Source organism: Ranitomeya imitator, chromosome 9, assembly GCF_032444005.1.
Source record: "Ranitomeya imitator isolate aRanImi1 chromosome 9, aRanImi1.pri, whole genome shotgun sequence".
In the NCBI taxonomy this organism is placed as follows: domain Eukaryota; kingdom Metazoa; phylum Chordata; class Amphibia; order Anura; family Dendrobatidae; genus Ranitomeya; species Ranitomeya imitator.
The window spans coordinates 53,753,055-53,776,750 of record NC_091290.1 but is presented as its reverse complement, the minus strand read 5'-3'; the positions used below and the strand labels follow the sequence as shown (position 1 = coordinate 53,776,750).

General features: G+C 43.0%; 1 protein-coding gene across 2 annotated transcripts in view; it reads right to left on the bottom strand.

Moving 5' to 3' along the window:
* Window positions 1-1,924: 1,924 nt before the first annotated feature.
* TOLLIP (toll interacting protein) overlaps window positions 1,925-23,696 on the bottom strand; it is a 46,642-nt gene continuing 24,870 nt past the window's right edge. The window contains exons 2-6 of one of the 2 annotated variants that reach the window (XM_069739391.1): window positions 19,414-19,563; window positions 18,745-18,927; window positions 16,888-17,040; window positions 15,434-15,521; window positions 1,925-7,603 (exon numbers count right to left, since the gene is read on the bottom strand). In XM_069739391.1, the coding sequence (XP_069595492.1) occupies window positions 7,392-7,603; window positions 15,434-15,521; window positions 16,888-17,040; window positions 18,745-18,927; window positions 19,414-19,563 (786 nt within the window). In that variant the 3' untranslated portion in view covers window positions 1,925-7,391. The remainder of the gene's footprint in view (window positions 7,604-15,433; window positions 15,522-16,887; window positions 17,041-18,744; window positions 18,928-19,413; window positions 19,564-23,696) is intronic. The other variant, XM_069739390.1, reaches the window with a different exon arrangement.

Below are 23,696 nucleotides of genomic sequence, written 5' to 3'. Positions count from 1 at the left end.
ATCGTAGCCATGCTGGTTCAGTATGCCTTCAATTTTGAATAAATCCCCAACAGTGTCACCAGCAAAGCCCCCCCACCATCACACCTCCTCCACCATGCTTCACGGTGGGAGCCAGGCATGTAGAGTCCATCCGTTCACCTTTTCTGCGTCACACAGACACGGTGGTTGGAACCAAAGATCTCAAATTTGGACTCATCAGACCAAAGCACAGATTTCCACTGGTCTAATGTCCATTCCTTGTGTTCTTTATCCCAAACAAGTCTCTTCTGCTTGTTGCCTGTCCTCAGCAGTAGTTTCCTAGCAGCTATTTTACCATGAAGTCCTGCTGCACAAAGTCTCGTCTTAACAGTTGTTGTAGAGATGTGTCTGCTGCTAGAACTCTGTGTGGCATTGACCTGGTCTCTAATCTGAGCTGCTGTTGACTCGGATAAACTTATCCTCAGAAGCAGAGGTGACTCTTGATCTTCCTTTCCTGGGGCGGTCCTCATGTGAGCCAGTTTCTTTGTAGCGCTTGATGGTTTTTGCCACTGCACTTGGGGACACTTTCAAAGTTTTCCCAAGTTTTCAGACTGACTGACCTTCATTTCTTAAAGTAATGATGACCACTCGTTTTTCTTTACTTAGAATTTGTATTATGGCAAGAAAAAAACAGCTAACAGTCTATTCAGTAGGACTATCAGATGTGTATCCATCTACCAGACTTCTGCACAACACAACTGATGGTCCCAACCCCATTTATAAGGCAAGAAATCCCACTTATTTAACCTGACAGGGCACACCTGTGAAGTGAAAACCATTCCCGGTGACTACCTCTTGAAGCTCATCAAGAGAATGCCAAGAGTGTGCAAAGCAGTCAAAGCAAAAGGTGGCTAATTTGAAGAACCTAGAATATAAGACATAATTTCAGTTGTTTCACACTTTTTTGTTAAGTATATAATTCCACATGTGTTAATTCATAGTTTTGATGCCTTCAGTGCGAATGTACAATTTTCATAGTCATGAAAATCCAGAAAAATCTTTAAATGAGGTGTGTCCAAACGTTTGGTCTGTACTGTATATACATTTTATATGCAATTATATGTGAAAATGACTTGTTCACATGTTCAAGCTATACATGATATTTCAGAAATATAAAAACTGCAGTTTCCTAAAGCATCTTCTGCTTGAAGAACTTTTCTGGTTCGCCCAAGTTTAAAAGACGTTGGTAGTTTTTGAACTGGTTAATGGACAGTGGTCCAGAGCAGGGGCCCCCGCTATCATTGTTATCTATATTACCTATTAGTGCATATGGTTATCAGTTTAAGGCCGGGGTCACACTTGAACGCAATGCTAGTCTCTCGCATCAATACCCGGCACTGCAGCCGGCAGTCGGGACCGGAGCGTACGGCTGCATGTATTTCTATGCAGCCGCATGCTCCAGTCTGAGTGCCGGCGGCAGTGCCGGGTATTGATGTGCGAGTTTCTCGCATCACACTCGCAAGTGTGACCCCGGCCTTAGTGGGATTTTCAATTTTCAGAAAAACACTCGTCACCAGGTGCAGTTTGTTTTAAGAAAACAGCTTTACTCCCTCTCCGCGGGTGCAGATCTGTGTCTCTGCTGCAACTCTGACCTCACATCAACAGCACTGCAGCTAATCAGTGAGGTCAGCGGCTCTGCCCATGTAAAGGACACAAGATGTTTAGCGATTGTCTGCAGCGCTCTATGTCAGCGTGATATCAGGTCTGCAGACAATAAGACCCTGGGTACTAGTGGAGATGCAGCACAGGAACTGGGGAGAGTGGGTAACGCATAGGTTTTTATCACAAAAAAAAAGAAAAAAAAAGAAAATGAAATACGCCTGGGGACGGAGTATAGGGAAAACTTCTTTAAAAGAACATATAAATTGTTTTGAAGTCCTTACAAAAATTTAAGCAACAAATGTAGTTAATGTAGAGTATAATCATCCATTTATTACCTTGGACAGCTAATTAAAATGACAGACATTAAAAGCACAATGTGAACCCATTTACATGTGGAAAAGTAAAGTAAGGTATTACAACATTATATATGTTACACACACATTATATATAGGCACCACAAAATACACCTCAAAGTACAGTGTGGACTGCAGACAGCATTGTACAGAGCGGAGCCGTGACGCAGAGAACAGACCGACACAAGGGAAACCTGCAGATCCACTGGGAGAAGTCATTGTTCCAGGACTCTTCCTTATTGCACATAATGGGACAATGATGAGAGTGATTCTCTGATGCTTCCACCAACTAGATGGACGGCAAATGGAGCCATTTCTTTGATTCGACAACGTTCCTATTAATATATTCTTCCACAAAGTACTAAGGCAACAATAGGGAGCGATACTTGCACAGAGAACGCGTCTCTCCCTTCTATGGATCCCTGAATATCTACAAACCAGGGTCTGCTTTATTGCTCCAGCAACAGCGCCACTCCGGTCAGTGGGTTGGGTTTGGGATTGCAGCTCAGAGATCGTTAAGTAAACAGGATGAGGAGCGGCAATATTAGACACATGACATCGACAAAAGCGGCACCATTTTGGGGGGGAAAAAAAAAAAAAAAAAGAGGCAAAACCTTTCTAATCAATCGTAATAACCATTTAAAAGGTTTTTCCACCTTGGCACATCTATCCACATGCGGACCGCCACTCAAGTCATGGTCTAGAAGAGCGGTAGAGATCGCATTTGGACGCCCCCTTTTTGAGATCTGTTGGTGTTCCATGGTCAGATCCTCATTAACCCAGGTTATTTTTGGATCCAAAAATAATCTCTCCAGCACTACTATAGCAAATGAATGGGGTGGTGGCATAGAGGAGCACCTACTGCCCCTTCCTCGGAGGGTCCTAAAGGTCTGACCTATGCCGTGGTCAGGTGAGAACTTGTCAAAAAGGGAACAAACTATCTCTGGGCAAAAGATCATGACCAAAATATAGTATGGGGTCACTATATGGCAATAATGGCCGTTTCTTCTCCCGCTTGCCTTAATACATGCCTACTACTTCTTTGTAGAGAAGATGGAGCATATCAGGACTTCCCTCCTGTCAAAAGAAAGGTTCACAGAAAAGAAGCAAGATGGAATATAAGGATCGATAAGCGGGGAGACTCAAATTTATGATCATAGAAATCATAATAAAACTCCCCTAATTTAGAGGACATTTTCAATTTTATCCCACATTGGACGTAAAGGGGATGTAAAATATAGGGGGAAAAAAAAGTCATGAATAAACAAAGTCACAATTATTCGGCATTAAGTATGTTGTTCATAGTGACCCCTCACAGCTCCACGGTGGGGTGCATCATAGACGGAGTTCACACTTAACACAAAAAAAAACAAAACAGTATTACATCAGAAAACTAGACCTTATCTATTGCATTCAATAAAGGCTTAAAAAAAAAAACCCAACAAACTCCCCCCTCCCCCCTAAAACGACACTAAGCATTCAGCTTTGTAGAGGGCGGCTTATATTATATTTATAATTCAAAAATATAGATATCTCCCGGTCCAGCGCCACTCATCTCGGCCATGTTCCCTCACGGTCTTCTGACAAACAATGTTAGACAAGTGCTGCAGCCAATCAGCAGGATGATTGGCTGCAGCCTTCACTATTTAGACAAATTGAAAAAAAATGGGGTTGGCTTAGGTAATGGAGTGAGCCAGCCCTCCAGCTCTTTCCATACACATCACTGGTCATATGCCAACACCTGAAGCTCACTACTCCTCTAAGGTCTGTGCATGCAGGGTTTTAATTTTTTAATAAATTGTTTTTTTCTGCACAAAATACACATTAAAAAAAATAAAAAAAAATCTTTCCATACTTCTCAAACAGAAAACATGCCTATAGCATGGGCTTTCCCAAGTCCTTTTAAAAACACTTGCCACAGCAGTTTTGATGATTTTGTTTGCAGTTTTTTGCACTCTGGAAACAAACAAAAAAAAGTTTGCTACACCCGTATTAGAATTAAAAACGCATAACAATGCTAAAAAAAGGGCGTAAAAATAACGTAATCAAAACAGCAACAGAAAACCGTGCCATTTAGAAGACGATTATTTTTAGACAAAGGAAGCAAAATCTTGTCGAAACTACACGTGGACCCTAATCCTAGTTAAACAGCCCCATCAAATCAATAACCATCTCCTGCCTATAGCTTTACGAACCCTCCGGCCACAGGTGCAGTAAACTGTGCAGCCATGCAATGATGACACAGGTGAAGTATTCGGGCTGCAGATCCATGTTCATCGTCATTATCATTAGTCCAGAAGACCTCCTCAATCCCGATGAAGATGGACTCGATTTCCACCACCCTTTCAGAGTGACATACAAGTCATTATTAGCTCACTTGTTTTCTGGATGTAGACCGTTCTGGTAGTTTGCAATGATCCAGCAGTCCACTGGCTTACTAGTGATGAACAAGCGTGCCCGAATAAGGTTATCGGAGCATGCTCGCGTGCTAACCGAGTGACTTCGGCGTGCTCGAATAATATGTTCGAGTCCCTGCGGCTGCGTGTCTTGTGACTGTCAAACAGCTGTGAGACATGCAGCCGCGGGGACTAGAACACGAGCATGCTCAGATAACTTTATACGGGTACGTTCGTTCATCACTAATTATTAGCACTTATCAAAACTAATACTGTCCTAATGTACAAGATTGCTAGAGATTACTCACATCATAATATATTCGCTGTTCCCCCATCTTAAAGCAATTAATGTGCATCAAAATATACAGTCTTAAAGGGGAACTCTTTATATACACATTCCCTGGACAGAACCATTTCTGCAAATAAGCAGAGGCCAAAGAACCAAGCTACCATTAGTATATTCCCTGCCAGGCACCAGCAAACACTGGAGTAAAGCTTTGGATCCCATAAAGAAAAAGAGCAATAAATATGGTAAGACCAAAGAAAATATTTAACTTTGGGTTTTATTATAGCAATGTATATGCCTCTCAGTCTAAAGATAGGAGAGGGATGGGCAAATCTTCCATAAGAACATTGCGTTTAATTTTAATTTTATGTTTTGATTGTAATTTTTCTGAGGTATGACAGCAAATGTAAAGCATAGTCACCACCGCTACCGCTTTTTAATTTTTGGGATTAAAAGAGACTGTCAGCACAGAATGACTGATCAAACCGTGCAGCCGCTCGCTCGGTGCTTCACACCTACTTGTTTGATTGACAGCTCTGGCTTCATAGAGCCAGAGAAGGGTGGGGATAGATGGAAACCCAACAGGCGGGAAGGTATACATGAGTGATTGTCCCCGCCATGAAGCACCAAGCGGCGGTATTTGGTTTGAACAGTCATTTTGTGCCGACAGTCCCTTTAAAGCCTTTCTAATATCCATGTCATGTCAAATCTGACAAAACTTGCAACACACCTAAATGAATATAACCAGTGCCCGACGGATGCATTAGAGCTAGGCGCATTAAGCTTAAGGGGTCGTATCGCACACAACAAAATAATTAGACCTCGGCTTTTGTATATTTCTAAAAGTAACTTTGAATTGGGAGTGTAAAGGCGACTACTCAGGCAAGTTAAAACTAAGCAGTTTGTCTTAAGGTCCCAATAAACATCCAATGAAAGATGGCTGAACCCACAAATTTCTTCCTGACCATCAGGCCATGTGATATTTATGGGGGGCTTCCTGACTCTTCCCCTGACAGATAAAGTAAGGGGACAAGAAGGATCAACCTAATGGAATACCAAGAGACATTGCCTTTGCTTTCAGGGTAGATCGCTCCCGGCAGCGGCTTTTCTCCTCCGAACATTGAAACCACATGAACGCTTGGCCGAGTCAGGAGAGTGGTCAGCTGAACGTGAAATATCTCATGTGTAAGCCCCTGTTCACACGTTCAGGGTAAGATTAGAATTTCAGCAGGAATTCCACAAACATAACTCACATAGTTGGTACACTCACTTGAAAGGTGTAATGTACCCAGGCCTGAGAATCAAGATGGCTCCTTACAGGGAAGAAATACAGTAGCGATCACTACTGCACTTCAAAAGTGGGCTCCTCAAGAAGACAACCCAGCCATCAACTCTTAGGCGATGCCCTTCAGCTTGAGAGTGGAAAAGAACGGCTAGTCATGTAAATCCGTAGGCGTGAGGGGTCCATCAAAGCAGTTTTCACAGAATGGCTCTCTGTTCATCATAGAAACCCCCATTTATGCCTTCCATAAAATCTAATAGGGCGCAGTGACCAGGCGGTTTATTACACACAATGGAAGAAGCTGGGGTCATAAAACATTAAGAGGGTTTCTGATGAGCGTTGAATAAAATAAAAAAAGGTGGCCATACCTGAAAATAGATGTCTAGATGGGGTAGCGGACATCCATACAAATTAGACTGTCGGCAATCCACACCCCTACATCAGCTGAATTAATGCATCTATGGCCAGTGTCGCTCCACAAGCTTCAGATTTATTGCAAAAAGGAAAGAAAATTTTGCATTAAAAAAAAAAAAGCAATTAGGCTTTCATGTTGATGGCAGATATCAGGGGATTGTGTGGAGGCTACTTTTAAGTGTCAGCACAAAACGACTGTTCAAACAAAGCACAGGCACTCTGTGCACCCTTGGTGTGGCCAAACAGTTCAGCGCACCTTCCCACCTACTTGTTTCCCATCCATCTCCTCTTTGACTGACAGCTCTGGCTTCATAGGAGCAAGATCGATGAAAAACAAATGTACATGCTCAAGCAGACTAACGAGAGGACGAGTGCTCTGCCGCGGCTGTGCGCCGATCTTACATTTGGGTTTTGCATAGTTGTATCTGTTGCATATACAGCAGAATGAGAGGCTCTCCTGGTAGCAGGAGAAATGATTGCATGGAGGATCTGTACCTTACCATAATGAGATCAGACCTAATAACTGAATAAAAACCTTTACATTAAGCATTTTAATATATATATATTTAAGAGTTTGTTTCTTATTCTCTTGAACGGTGGATACCGGGCCAATGAGCCCCTGTGGCATATAGCCCCGCTTGAGCCCATAAATCGGTACATACCGCCTTCTGGCGGACTTTAGCCATATAATATTCATTTTCACTAAAAACATAAAACAGATCACATTCTACACAGGCCAACAACAGCTTACATGTACTACCATTCATTCCCATTGTAAAACGATATCGGTAGGGTAAGCTGAAGAGCGGCCTGGAGTACATGCACTTCCATGAATAAGAGTACTGCGGGGCGAGATATAATGGAAGGGAATTCACAAATCTCGTAGTGGTGGTGAAGATTGCTCGAGCGCACAATGAACAGGCAAAAGAACAATTCAGGACTGGAGGAAAAAAGAAAAAAAAAGGATCAACGGAGATTCCATCTTGGCAAGTCATATAGGACGCTGGCAGGGAAAGGGGAGCCGCAGAGCGAGATTGTCACTAAGAGTCTTCGGCCATCTGGAGGAGGGAGTTGACTGCTGCTTCTCTGTTGCCTCGATGTTCCTCGAGAACGGATTTAATAACTTCTTGGTCCATGCCTGGAAACATATCTTTGAGGGCTTTTAGGTCTTCTTCTCTTGTTTGGTGCTGTGGGTTCACAGCCGGCTGCGGTAGAGTCATTGGCATTCCTGGGTTGTAAACCGATGGCATACCTAGAAGGAAGAGAAAAAAGTCTCGGTTATTACTGTCCATGCTTCAGGCTCTTAGAAAAAAAAAATAAAAGATTTATCAACAGATCAAACTTTAGATTCTGATCTGTCAATGAACAAAAAAGGAACTTTTACTCCATAGAAGTTTCTTTTCATAGAAAAATGTTGCAGAAAAATAGGATTCCTTATTAGCGGTGACAGTGCTGAAACGGCGGGCCAAAAGAACAAAGCGCCAACTTCAAACGGGGTCAGTCCTGGAGGCGGCTTTGTACTAGGCACTGGTGCTGCAGAGTTATTAGGGGAAATTAGTTCTCAGGTTTATAAAAAAAAAAAAAAAATAATAATATATCAAGGAAGAAAAAACTAGAACAGTCTGAAAAATGGGAAAGTAAAAGGGGACAGAGGACGTTTTGCATGTTCAGACATTCCTTGTGAAATACTAGTTTATAGAGTACCTGTAACTCTGAAAACGCCGTCCAGCCTGCAGGCAGCACGTCATAGAGCTGGGGAACCGAGCAGCTTTGGGGGAGAAGAGTCAGTACAAGGCCGGAGTCACAGGAGCGTATAGCATCGGATGCAATATGGTAATGACCCTCGGATCCAGCTCGGCTACGAGAGTGATCCGAGGGTCAGTGCCCTGTGCTCTGATCCTCTCCCATGAGAAAGTCGCAGCACAGCTGCGGAGGAGACGGAGAAAGTAATTTCTCAGTCTCCTCCATTGCCAGCGTCGGTGGGAATTGCGCTGCACTCGGGTGATATCTGAGTGCAGTGCGACGTTTCACACTCAGCCATAGGATTACATGGGTGCATACAATCCGAATATGACATGCAGTCGCAGAAGGTGGTGTTTTTTCTTCTTGTCTGAGTGCACTCCGATAGGAGCAGGGAAAAAAAAAATGCAACATGTAGTATAGGTGTTTCCTATTCAACTCTGCTTGCGATGCGCTTCCCATTATGTGGAATTTGGCCCAGGGTCAGCGCCAAAGACAAGTCACAAAACTCAGTGCGGACATAACAACCCTATGTGGACAAAATGTCAGGAGTATAATCTGTGAGAACGATCATCTGGGTCCGGTTTTTGCAGAGATTTTCATTACTGGCCACTAGAATTAAATCTATTGAAGTAGAAAATGAAGCCCCTCGTATGTGAAGACTTCCCGCTAACAATGCAATGTGAACAGGCTTCTACCGGCCAACGTCAGTACACTAGACAATAAGCAGAAGACATCCCACCCAACAAGAAAAACCTGTGAAGTAAGGGCTCTAATAGCCACCATGTAGATCAGTTGATGTACAGAAGATCTATCGGACGTTTTCACTATGAGACATCATCGTATACATTATACTGTAGATAGGCAGGATCCACCACTCATGACACATGGTCACAGCTCACCTCCTCCCACTCCCTGCAAGTCACCATTGCCCAGATCAGAGCCTATTTCTACTGGCTGCTCCAAAGAACAGGCGGTGTGAGTACTGGGCTCAGTAGCCAGTATGGAAATGTGCAAGAATTCAGATTTTTATTAAATAGGTCATTTTCGGATTTCCATTAATGCTCATTACTATAAAGAAACATGGGCTATGAAGTTGGATCCACGTGGTATGTGTGCTGATGACCCTTTCTCTGTGGATTAGAATTACTGGACCACGATTCCATGGATTTTACAGCAAAAACAAGCAAACGCCGCTGTGTGGATGATGGAAATGGATCCTTGACGAGCTATATAACCCAGAGACAAGGAATCAAGTCCTCGGTGTGTGCCCATAGAGATAGAAATGGGCACCCGGAGACCATGCTAATAATGGGCACCCGGAGACCATGCTAATAATGAGCACCCGGAGACCATGCTAATAATGAGCACCCGGAGACCATGCTAATAATGAGCACCCGGAGACCATGCTAATAATGGGCACCCGGAGACCATGCTAATAATGAGCACCCGGAGACCATGCTAGTGCACGAGAAGAAATAGTCAGAATACATATAATAAACGATGAGACAGGATGACAGTCGCCCTATACATACATAGTAACATAGTAACATAGTTAGTAAGGCCGAAAAAAGACATTTGTCCATCCAGTTCAGCCTATATTCCATCATAATAAATACCCAGATCTACGTCCTTCTACAGAACCTAATAATTGTATGATACAATATTGTTCTGCTCCAGGAAGACATCCAGGCCTCTCTTGAACCCCCCGACTGAGTTCGCCATCACCACCTCCTCAGGCAAGCAATTCCAGATTCTCACTGCCCTAACAGTAAAGAATCCTCTTCTATGTTGGTGGAAAAACCTTCTCTCCTCCAGACGCAAAGAATGCCCCCTTGTGCCCGTCACCTTCCTTGGTATAAACAGATCCTCAGCGAGATATTTGTATTGTCCCCTTATATACTTATACATGGTTATTAGATCGCCCCTCAGTCGTCTTTTTTCTAGACTAAATAATCCTAATTTCGCTAATCTATCTGGGTATTGTAGTTCTCCCATCCCCTTTATTAATTTTGTTGCCCTCCTTTGTACTCTCTCTAGTTCCATTATATCCTTCCTGAGCACCGGTGCCCAAAACTGGACACAGTACTCCATGTGCGGTCTAACTAGGGATTTGTACAGAGGCAGTATAATGCTCTCATCATGTGTATCCAGACCTCTTTTAATGCACCCCATGATCCTGTTTGCCTTGGCAGCTGCTGCCTGGCACTGGCTGCTCCAGGTAAGTTTATCATTAACTAGGATCCCCAAGTCCTTCTCCCTGTCAGATTTACCCAGTGGTTTCCCGTTCAGTGTGTAATGGTGATATTGATTCCCTCTTCCCATGTGTATAACCTTACATTTATCATTGTTAAACCTCATCTGCCACCTTTCAGCCCAAGTTTCAAACTTATCCAGATCCATCTGTAGCAGAATACTATCTTCTCTTGTATTAACTGCTTTACATAGTTTTGTATCATCTGCAAATATCGATATTTTACTGTGTAAACCTTCTACCAGATCATTAATGAATATGTTGAAGAGAACAGGTCCCAATACTGACCCCTGCGGTACCCCACTGGTCACAGCGACCCAGTTAGAGACTATACCATTTATAACCACCCTCTGCTTTCTATCACTAAGCCAGTTACTAACCCATTTACACACAATTTCCCCCAGACCAAGCATTCTCATTTTGTGTACCAACCTCTTGTGCGGCACGGTATCAAACGCTTTGGAAAAATCGAGATATACCACGTCCAATGACTCACCGTGGTCCAGTCTATAGCTTACCTCTTCATAAAAACTGATTAGATTGGTTTGACAGGAGCGATTTCTCATAAACCCATGCTGATATGGAGTTAAACAGTTATTCTCATTGAGATAATCCAGAATAACATCCCTCAGAAACCCTTCAAATATTTTACCAACAATAGAGGTTAGACTTACTGGCCTATAATTTCCAGGTTCACTTTTAGAGCCCTTTTTGAATATTGGCACCACATTTGCTATGCGCCAGTCCTGCGGAACAGACCCTGTCGCTATAGAGTCACTAAAAATAAGAAATAATGGTTTATCTATTACATTACTTAGTTCTCTTAGTACTCGTGGGTGTATGCCATCCGGACCCGGAGATTTATCTATTTTAATCTTATTTAGCCGGTTTCGCACCTCTTCTTGGGTTAGATTGGTGACCCTTAATATAGGGTTTTTATTGTTTCTTGGGATTTCACCTAGCATTTCATTTTCCACCGTGAATACCGTGGAGAAGAAGGTGTTTAATATGTTAGCTTTTTCCTCGTCATCTACAACCATTCTTTCCTCACTATTTTTTAAGGGGCCTACATTTTCAGTTTTTATTCTTTTACTATTGATATAGTTGAAGAACAGTTTGGGATTAGTTTTACTCTCCTTAGCAATGTGCTTCTCTGTTTCCTTTTTGGCAGCTTTAATTAGTTTTTTAGATAAAGTATTTTTCTCCCTATAGTTTTTTAGAGCTTCAATGGTGCCATCCTGCTTTAGTAGTGCAAATGCTTTCTTTTTACTGTTAATTGCCTGTCTTACTTCTTTGTTTAGCCACATTGGGTTTTTCCTATTTCTAGTCCTTTTATTCCCACAAGGTATAAACCGCTTACACTGCCTATTTAGGATGTTCTTAAACATTTCCCATTTATTATCTGTATTCTCATTTCTGAGGATATTGTCCCAGTCTACCAGATTAAGGGCATCTCTAAGCTGTTCAAACTTTGCCTTCCTAAAGTTCAGTGTTTTTGTGACTCCCTGACAAGTCCCCCTAGTGAAAGACAGGTGAAACTGCACAATATTGTGGTCGCTATTTCCTAAATGCCCAACCACCTGCAGATTTGTTATTCTGTCAGGTCTATTAGATAGTATTAGGTCTAAAAGTGCTGCTCCTCTGGTTGGATTCTGCACCAATTGTGAAAGATAATTTTTCTTGGTTATTAGCAGAAACCTGTTGCCTTTATGGGTTTCACAGGTTTCTGTTTCCCAGTTAATATCCGGGTAGTTAAAGTCCCCCATAACCAGGACCTCATTATGGGTTGCAGCTTCATCTATCTGCTTTAGAAGTAGACTTTCCATGGTTTCTGTTATATTTGGGGGTTTGTAACAGACCCCAATGAGAATTTTGTTACCATTTTTCCCTCCATGAATTTCAACCCATATGGACTCGACATCCTCATTCCCTTCGCTAATATCCTCCCTTAAAGTGGACTTTAGACAAGACTTTACAATGCTTTGTCTTTGAATATTCAGCCAAAACAGAGTCTTCTGCAGAAGGAAAAGGCCGCCGTCTGCAGAAATCAGATTCAGAAGTCTCGGACCCTTATTGATACAGAGCAGGGTAGGAGTTGGCTGGGCGCGACACTTTTGAGGCAGAGAGTCATCTGTATTTCGGGGATCCCCCAAAGGAGAACGTTTAAGCCATACTGACACAGTGACAAGGACAAAGAACCCAGAAATGGCTGATTTCGGGAGTTTTTCCTTCTGGAGAGGACTCAGGTTTGGGTCATGTTATATAGCAAGGCTCAGTACATGAATGGCGATGTAATGACAGGGCTACTCTGCAAACCAGAAAGACCAGTATGCCTGACAAGGAGGACATGGTGACTGGGCATGCTGGCCAGTGCACCCAGAAGGAGACCACCATCAGTGCTAAATTATGTAGTAACGAAGTTGTGTCACCAATAAAGGTGCCAAGCCAACAGGCAGGTAAGGGAGCATCCGAATACAGCTAACGGGAAGACCACCAGCTCATTTAGTAGAAGCGGCCTCAGAGAGAAAAGGCTGAAAGGGCCATGGACACCTCTGGGACAATTTACTGAAATGCAATTAAGTTTTTAATTAGAAGCAGAAAAAACTTCTATTTTTTGCAATAGAAGCCATGTTGCAGAATGTAATTTGCTAGCAAATTGGTCACACTGGCTTCCAGATCATCTCTCCTAACAATTCCTTTCACCCTCCCCATCCATAAATAACAGGTATTGGAAAAAAAAAAAAAAAAAAAAAAGGGGCATCTTGCTAGTCACTACAAAGAATAACAAAAAAGAATTAATGGACACCAGAACATATCAAAATGTATTAATAATTGTATTATAATTTCATAAAAACAGAGAAAAATAAATGCAATTAAAAAAGGGCTGATAAGGCAGCAACACCATAGTGCCTGCCACGTCCAAGCAAAGTCACAATACATGGGATACGTAGGTATATAAAATGGATAATTATAGAAGAAGAAAAACTGGAGGGGAGCAAAAATATATATGTATATATACAGACACACACACACATGGAGGCCTGTCATAAGGAATGTTCAATATACAAAGTTTTGTTATAATTCATATGAATAGAGATATATGATCAGCGGGGCAATATAAAGTGCTTGTGCAAATAGTAAAAAGTGGTAATTTCAATATATAAGATTAGGGGTCTAAATAAAAAATTATAGATACTGCCAGCCACAGAAGATATGCATATAGAAAACAGATAAATGCAAATGGTCGGCAATCAATAACGTCCAATAAAACCTGATAATATATTCTATATTCTATTTCCATGTAGATTTTTTGTATATTGATCCCCCTTATAACAGCCCCCCTTCTGTGTGGTGTGTATATACATATTTTCTCCCCCAGTTTTTCTTTTCCTATAATCATCCATTTATATACCTACGTATATTGTGACTCTACTCGGACCATGGTATCGCTGCCCCTTTGATTATCAGCCTTTTTTTTATTATTTGCATTTATTTTTCTCTGTTTTTATGAAATAATAATAAAATTGATATTTTTTTGTATATGCTCTGGTGTCCATTCCTTCTTTTTGATAATTGTTATTATAGATGAGCTTCTTTGTTGACGGGGCTTTTCCGTTTGGGTCTTTTAGTCACTCATAAGGTCTGGGGGCCGCAGGAACCAGAGATCGGCCCTTGTACTCTGTACTCTTAAATGTCTAATGTAGATGTTTTACAGTGTTTCCACACAAAACAAACAACGAAGGCTATGTTATGTTTTTTTTCTGTTTAGTTTTTTTTAATGCCAATTAAAAAAAAGCTGCATTTTACAGTGAAATCCTAGGGAAAAAAAAATCCTTACCAACTATAGAAAGCAATGAAAGTGCAAAAACACTGCAAAAAAAATGCAACCATGTGGTTTCTGCTGCATTTTTGGGGAATAAAATTCAACAAGTACTGTAGACAAATAATCAGCACCAAAATAAATAAATAAATAAAAAAAATAACCAACAACCTGTTTTTGTAAGCAGCTTCTTTACTGCCAACACAGCAGATTTTGCATGCAGGCAAAAAAAAAAAAACCTGCAAAAATGCAATGTGTGAATAGGACCTTAAAAGCACAGTGCGGGGAAGAGGTGACTAGTATGGTTTTGCCCCACACACTCAGACTGACAGGTACGTCGCCATGTGTGTATATAGGGAGAGACCTGTCAGTCTAGCTGAGCTTATAGGGAGATGCTGGCCGGGACTAGCCCCTTGGACTTGTCCCTGCAAACCCAGCCGCATGATCAACTTTGTTCTTCTCCCTAACAGTAGTTTTTGGGGGTTTGTTTAGAGTAAAACTTGTTTAGAATGGAGGAGCCGGGCCCCACGATTCATGCTGTCCCCGATTTAGGTAATAGGAAACATGAGATTCCCTTTAAGAATTTCATTTGGCCGCTGTCCGAAAGACCATGACATACGTTAAATGAAATGTTAATGAAGACACGATTGCTTTCTGCCATGATCTATGTAAAAAGAACTTTGCAATTTGAAGAGAAAAAGTGTCAAATGAGTGTTCTGTTTATTGTTGGGCAATCCAAAAAACGTGACGCCGCGGTCAGATTACATGACCTTTCTCAAACAGATTGCTAATCAGAATGTGTAAGAGGAACGCCTCTCACCAGGGCAGTCATACCGCCACTCGCTGCGCGGCTCGCTTACTTTCTGATTAGCTCCTGTTTGAGAAAGGTCATGTAATCTCACCACGGCGTCACGGGTTTTGGATCATCTAGCAATAAAACAGCACAAGTATATAAGACTGCAGAGTTCGGTTCACTATGGTATGAGGGAGAGGACCCTACACGGACATCTTGCGCTGGGACTAGTGTGACCTGGTCATTTAATTGGATCCCCACCCCCACTACAAAACATGCCAAAAAATCCAATATGGAAAAGACAACCTTACAGATATCTACCATCAGTTGGCATCTATACAAAGGATAGTTTGAGCCATGTAAATCAGCTTTTACTTATGCTTGATAAGCTCCATTGGGCCCAGTTTATACTCATGGAGAACATACTGATGCCACAACCTGCAGCACACACACACACCACATGATCAAAGCTCACCTGCAATGGGTACGTAGCCGACACCTTGCTGGAAAACCGTAGGCATCAACACCACAGGCTGAGGCTGCATCATTGCTGCGGGCAGAGACTACAAAAGAAGTCAACATAGAAAGTCAGCAAAAGATAGGAATAAGGTCAGGCATCAGAATTCAGGGATTTCTGGGCTGTCACTGGCCGCTGAGTGGAGACCACACAGATGAGAATCTAGTCTGCACGTGACCTGCACTACGTACATTGCATACAGGCGGACACAGGGCCACTGCTCAATCTGGAAAAAGCAGGAGATCCTCACAGTGCACATAATGCACACCGTCCGGACTCGCCAGCTACAGAGACTGCACACATGCACCTGAAGCCCAGAAAGCTTCCTTAAGACTGGACTCACCCCAGCATTTTGTAGCATGGCTGCATATAAATGATAGAATATGTTATTTTAAAGTGTGTAGCAAGTTCCTGAAAACTCTGTAACAAACCTCAATACAATGCAAGTAAAATGTGGATTTAAAGGGACTGTCAGCACAAAATGACTGTCCAAACCAAGTACAGGTGCTCGGTGCATCATGGAGGAGCCAAACATTTAAATGCACCTTCCCATCTGCTTGTTTTCCTCCGGCTGTCAGGCACAGATGTGGCCGGCACGGCTTCAGTCACCGCTCACTACATCCTGAGCAGTGGTGGCTATGAGCACATCTCGGCACTGACTGACAGCCGGCTGTGTAGCCCATCAGTACCGAGTCGGCTGTCAGTCAGTGCCAGGACGTGGATAGAGCCGCTGATCACTATACTCTGAGCTGTAACTTAAGCCGGGAATTGGAAAAAAGCACATTACCTCCCAGCAGTGGCGATCGCAGTGTAGCGGCTGCACAGCTTTGCTTTTATCCTGCAGATTAACCCCATATATGAAAATTAAAAAGGATTTGGTGACAGGACGGGTTCCCATTAATCTCACCAAAACCTGCAACGAACTTAATGTGAGAACTGGGAGATAAACTGCAAAGCCAGTGCCAGACACTGAGGTCTTGGGTTCAATTTTCATAGGATCATTTGTAGATCTTTTAGGCTACTATGAGGTCAACTTTTCAGTCTAAAGAGCAAAACACGTCTATAAAATGAGACTGATGCAAAATAGTGGAGCGGTGGCCCAGGCAGACAAATTTGGTACATCCCCCCCAAAATCTCCAATCCATACTTGCTGGTTTACCCCCACTTCCATCATCTGTGCTATAATAACCCTCAAAGACCATAAACGCGGCTTCTTCTTCTCTATGCAGACATAATGGCTGTCTGTGCCTCAAGGAAACATGGAGTAGATTATGAGGTACCGTCCAGTAGGTGGTAGGTGTATGGACAAGGTCCTCAGCTGTCCTAGGTCTAAGTCCCTACAAGAACAGTCTCTCCAAACGTCCCAGGCCTGACCATCACCACCCTTCCTACTGAATAAGCCTCGCACTCACCGTGTAGGACATCACCAGGTTAATCATGCCTTCCTTGTCATCTCCTTGTCTTCCACTCAAGCTAAACCATTCGTCCACCACCTTGCCCTCCTTCAGAGTTTCTGGGATGGTAATATGCGTCCAAGCAATGCGGTCATCCATGGAGAAGGCTCTCTGTGAGGAGGTAAGAAGGAGTGCAGTATAAAGTCCATGAAACGGGAAAATAACCACTGACAGAATACAGGTGGAGATTGTGAGAGCACCATCTTATCTGAACGTCTTACCCTCGGTCCATGTGACCATAAACTTGTGTTACTTGAGGATTTTTAGCGAATTTCACTCATGTATTATAAAGGTGTTAAATAGGAGCTTGCTGCAGATGTGTGGGGTGAAATCAGCGGCAATCCAACCATGTCTGATCCATGCTGTACGCAAATGTCAGATTTAGCGAACATCTAAACATGTCCCGATCAGAGCGATTACACCAGAATTCTGGCATAAATCGCTTTGAAAAGTTATAACATTTTTGGGCAAACATTTTTACTAGTGATGAGCGAATATACTCGTCACTCGAGATTTATCGAGCACGCTCAGGTGTCTTCAGAGTATGTGTTAGTGCTCGGAGATTTCGTTTTCCTCACCGCAGCTGAATGATTTACAGCTACTACCCAGCATAAGTACATGTGGGGGTTGCCTGGTTGCTAGTGAACCCACACATGTACTCAGCCTGGCTAATAGCTGTAAATCATTCAGCTGCGGTGAGGAAAACTAAATCTCCGAGCACTAACAAATACTTGGAGGACACCCGAGCGTGCTGGGGAAATCTCGAGTGACGAGTATATTCGCTCATCACTAATTTTTACACTAATTTTACCACAAAAGAATTGGGACGTGATGTCATGCGCATCTAATGCATGACGATCTGCAGCATACCTCATAACTGAAATGTTACTCCTGTCCCCGACTGGAGTAAGAATTGTGGTGAGGCGCACGCCACTTGTCAACCGCTCCTGACTCAGTACGGGCGTCTGCCCTTTAATGAATTAAGAGCATCTGGCTCCACCATGGTCCCCTCAATACTGGCATTTTTCACACTGGACTTAATGACATGGTGGCCAAGTTGAGGAGACCCATCTCAGGCTCATTTCCCCATTACATGATCACAATGACCATGGCCATGTTTGAATGATGTAATACCACGCCAACCGATGGAAACCTGTCCTCCATTCCCTAAACTGGCAATTGATGGGTAGTGGGTAGTAATGGGCGAACATGCTAGGTTAAGGTGTTATCTGAGCATGCTTGGGTGCTAACAGTGTATTCTGCATGCTTGAAAAATATGTTTTGAGTCCCCATGGCGGCATGTCTTGCAGCTGTTAGATGGAACACATGCAGAGATTGCCTGTTTGTTAGACAATCCCTGCACGTGTTGTGGTGGTCTAAGCATGAGACATGCAGCCGCGGGGACTCAAACATATTTTTTGAGCATGCTAAAGACACTTAGCACCTGAGCATGCTCAGATAACACCATATCCCAGCACGTTCGCTCATCACCAGTAGTGTGATCCACATATACTCTGAGGCATTGTAGTACAGCAGATGGGCAGTTTTTGGCATTTCCCACCTCAGACATGTTCGAAGCATAAAATAAGTGAAGAATACGGCACGGCTTACTAAGAAGCGCAGTTTACTTTTCGGGCACACAATCAGCACTATTAGAAGGGGAATAAAGTGAATGCAAAACCCCCCAATGGGCCCTCTCCATGCAGAAGTCTCACGCTATATTAAAGGGGTGTAAGCTGGGGAAAGAGGTCATGTAACAATCGTTCTGTCCATGATGTTAGTACAACGGACTGAGGGCGTTTACGGCTTACTAACCTCATCAAATATTTCCAGGTAGAAAGAGTCCACTCCTGGCGGGATGGTGCACTGGATCACTTTGTTCCATCGAGGGTTCTTGGCTCCGTTATGTGCAGTGGGGGTCTCATACACGGCGTACCCCAAACGTATCCTGCAGTAAGGGTCCATCCGGGTCATGCCATAATTCTTTGCTAGCTTGGCCTAGGAAGAAGACGTGAACTAAGATAGATCTAAGATAGATAGATAGATCTAAGAGATCTAAGATAGATAGATCTAAGATCGATAGATAGATCTAAGATCGATAGATAGATCTAAGATCGATAGATAGATCTAAGATCGATAGATAGATCTAAGATCGATAGATAGATCTAAGATCGATAGATAGATCTAAGATCGATAGATAGATCTAAGATCGATAGATAGATCTAAGATCGATAGATAGATCTAAGATCGATAGATAGATCTAAGATCGATAGATAGATCTAAGATCGATAGATAGATCTAAGATCGATAGATAGATCTAAGATCGATAGATAGATCTAAGATCGATAGATCTACAGAACTGGATTCAGCAAATTGAGGAAATTGTTGGGAGGACCCCACAGGTTTCTCCGACACAACCGGTGACCACCTCTCAGAGTACTGATATGTGGTATCCAAAATTACACACAACACAAGGTAAAATACCTGCACCACGGTAACGCTGAGTCTGCCCATGGTGCCCATCGCTCCAGTGTATTGCAGCTGTTGTGCCGCCTGGGCGTCTAACTGGATCTGCTGCTGTTGCTGGGTGGGAGTGATGCGCAGGAAGTCTTGGGGTAGTTCCCCGATGAACACCTGCAAGGACAAGGATAAAGCTTACTAGATGCGGGTTCATTAAGCGCATGGCATTATTTCCACCAGAGTCGGCCCTTTTCAGAATGGGACGAACCAGTCAGGTATTGAACCGCTGCAGGGAACATGTCATCTTACATGGTGGTCATAGTAATAATAATCTTTATTTTTATATAGCACTAACATATTCCGCAGCGCTTTACAGTTTGCACACATCATCATCACTGCCCCCGATGGGGCTCACAATCTAAATTCCCCATCAGTATGTCTGAAGTGTGGGAGGAAACCCACGCAGACACAGGGAGAACATACAAACTCCTTACAGATGAATAACCATTGCTGCAAGACAAGAAAGGCTCGGGTCTGCCAGAACATTCTGGCCCCTACATGGGAGACCCCCAGAGGGGACCTATAGGGTTTGGCTTCTTGATACCCCTTTTTTCCCCAGTTTTCAGGGCAACGCTCGTGCCCTATTAGATGCCACGGACAGGAGACCACCACTGGCTCTTGCTCTGAATTTAGGATTATCTAGCTGGTCGCAGTATCTTCAAACCGGTTCTTTCTACAAGCCCTTTAATTCAGTGGTACCTTTTATTTTATTTTACAGTCTTGCACACGGATTAGGACGTTGAGGCAAGTGATGGCACGTTGTCAGCCCCACCCTGCGGCTCGTTGGGTGCGTCACAGCGAGACTAGGAGGTGCGCTCCGAACAGTCATACATACCTGCTGTCCCGAGACAGGAACCAGGAGTGCTGGGGGCAGAATGACACCGCTCCTGAGCGATTCGCTCACAAGTCAGCACAAGATGACCGGCGACAGCAACACCCAGGATGTAATGGGACAAAACCATTACAGAGATACTGAGCGCCAGATCCTCAGTGACAGGAGCAGGGTGCGATAAATGTAGAGATTCCAGAGGCCACCACTAGAGGGGGCTCAAAGAACTATGAGCAATAGCGGATCTTCTGGATTTAACGGATTCCACTGGGATCACATCAGTGTCGCCAATGTCACCGCCATCTTTACTTCCATGTAAAACAGGCGCCGGACACAGAAACAAGGAATATGTATGAACAAAGTTATGTACAAGGACTATAGTTCTGTATCTGGCAATCTTTGCTACACTACAAGTAAGCATGTCAGATCCCCAATGTTACGGTCACAAAGACCCAATCACCTCACGTGTACCATCCCGAGGCCATCAGAGGTCGCTACAACAAGCAAAACGCCAGGCACAGTGAAGCGCAGGTATTCTAGAAAAGGGGTACTAGGGCTTGTTCACACGCTACGATTTGTCAGATTTTTTTCCCCACGGGTAAAAACGCTGCATCTTACTCTACCAGCAGAGTGAATGAGATTTCTGAACTCATCCAGATTTGAATTAAAGCATTTTTGAAATTTTGCAGCAATTCAATTTTTTTTACAGTAAAAAAACAAGTAAAAATGCATCCCAAAAATTAAAATTTAGATTTATTTTTATTAAAACTACATAGAGTGCACATATTTTATGTAACATTTTTCCTGCCAACACTGAGTATTTGCAGCAAGTTATTCTGAACCCAAACCCAATATGTGCACATACCCCTGCTCCTATATGATGAGGATTTGCAGAGGATTCTGCAATGCAACATAAATCTACAGAAGGTTAAAGGTCACTAATTAAAGTCATGTTGTGTGCGCGCGTGCGTGCGTGCGTGCGTGTGTGTGTGTAGCCCATTCACTATCTCCATCTATCCCCCACCCCCTGAAGATGGCTGGACCATCATAGTAAATACACATGGCGCTATATAAAGATTATTATTATGTACAATATAAAAGAATAGGTTTTCAAAACCCCAATGACGTAGTGGGAAACAAAAAAAATAAAAATAAAATAAAGTATAAGAAAGTGCATGCTGTGAATTGCTCTGCAGCATGGGCATGCGTGTGGATATTCATGGCAGATTTCACTCTATCCACTGCCTTGTAACGTACTAGAGTGAAAAATCAAGATTAAACTCTGCTCCAAAACTCCGATGTAACATAAGCAGATAACTTACTGGATGAATTTAGCAGCATATAAACTAATTTAGCCACTGCCACCATTTCCATCATTGGCATCAGTGTGCATGCTTCAGATTCTAAGGTCTGTGGCACAACTATTCATTTATTTTGGTGCCAACCGAATAAAGGATGTGTTGATATGTCGTCATGTTACAGATTTTTAGTACAAAACTCCAGCACGTTGGCAAAAACAGTAAACTTTTTCCACAAATCCAGTATTTTAATAAGCTTCACCACATGTGATTCTCGGATGTGCGTCAATAACTCCTGCCAGTTTGAGTACATCCGAACAGAAATGAATGAACAATACCCAGCGTGGCCACCAGATGTCACTCTCCTCTCGTAAACGTTACACCTGTAGGCGCTCATTCAGACGAGTTTTTCACGTAGGAGGCCAATCACCATTTCAGATAGATCATAATAGGCACAAATTCTATGGAGATGTTCACATGTCTGCATTATGGACCAAGGGGCAGCACCAAAACAGAGACTGGTCTGATGTTAATCCGAATCAAAATTACCCACACGTCTATTGAATGAAAAGAAAAAAAACAAACAAACAAAAAAAAACACATGCAGCTCTTGGATGTGTTGTTCAATTTTCACAGACCATTTTAAAATTTGAGTCTTGATACAAAACAGTTTTAGCCAAAAATGAAAACATAAAATTGTTGGAAAAATTTGCTAATTTTTGTGCAACCCTCGGTTGGTTAAATGGATCAACATAGGAGGAGTTTTGCATGAAGGGGCATGAACCAACGCAGGGAACAAGTTCATAATTTGCATAAAGAAAAAAAAAAAAAAAAAAAGATCTAAAATGACGAGTACGCCTCTTGCGGGGGGCAGCTGCAATATGTCCCAAATCTGCACCCTTAAATTTGATGCACCCTACTCCAGTGATTTGTTCATCTACAGTAGACTGGAGTGTTGAGCGCTGCCGTGTGCCGAGCACTTTTTTTTGGGGGGGTCTACTGAGTGGTCATTGAGTATTTCAGGACCCATACCCTCCCCTGTCTGTAGGAAATTACGGTAAGTGCCTGGAAAATATGAGAGACTCAAAAGAAAGTTTAATTCCCCTTTACTCGTTAAACAGAAAATAAAATAAGAGTCAAAAGCCCAATGGATGAAGCGTAAAGAGGACCTGCCCCGATACAGACCGCCGTGCTAGATCGGCTGCTTTCTATAGGATCAGCGATAAAACTGTGGCTTCAGCAACATAAATCTAACTGCGGCTAATTACTTGGGAAGCATTGGCCTTGATTATTGATTAAAAAAGCTATATATCAAAAATAATTATCGGAGGTTGTGGAGTACTCGGCTTTCCTTACTGAGACTGGCTCAGATGGACAGTAGAAGGTCTAATGTCCTATCCCAACACATAGCGGGTATTTGTACCCATTATTGCTGGTACCGCGTCTCCTCCTCCATGTAGGATGTCTAATAGCGGCTCCGGCGCGCGCTCCGTCCGACTACGCCGACAAGTGATGGAAACAGCATAAATCTTACTATGTCCACGCAGTTTGCAGGGAAGACCGTGCCCTTTTCCTGTCGATATCAGGGGTTCGGCCATTTTTTATGACAACTACATAAGACTGATGATGCGTCACAGACAGGTATTAGGTGCGAGCATTGCCCGGGTTATCTGCCGCAGGTACAAAGGTCGTCCCATCTATTAGTATACCTCAGACAGCGAACCTTCTCTTATCTTTGTGCAGGGTAGTCCTAATTACATAGTAACTGAAGGAGAAAACCACACCGCCATCTCATCTGTACCGCCATCTCATCTGTGCCGCCATCTCATCTGTGCCGTACACTGCATTATAGGTCTCGCCAAACTCAGATTACGGGGACGCACAGCAGGACGCCCACCTGGGCAGGGCACTTAGGTATAGGACTCAAGGTTATAGGGTGGAAAAAGAAGTCAATATACACTGTAAAGAGTCCAGTCTGAGGTAAGAGGACGTGTTAGATGGAAGAGGGTCTTATTTTCTTAATCATGGTTGAACATGAAAACCTATAACCCAACCAATGTGATAATCAGGTGGTCAAATGGTACCCCACCATCTAATCCCAGAATGGAGACCATAGTTGG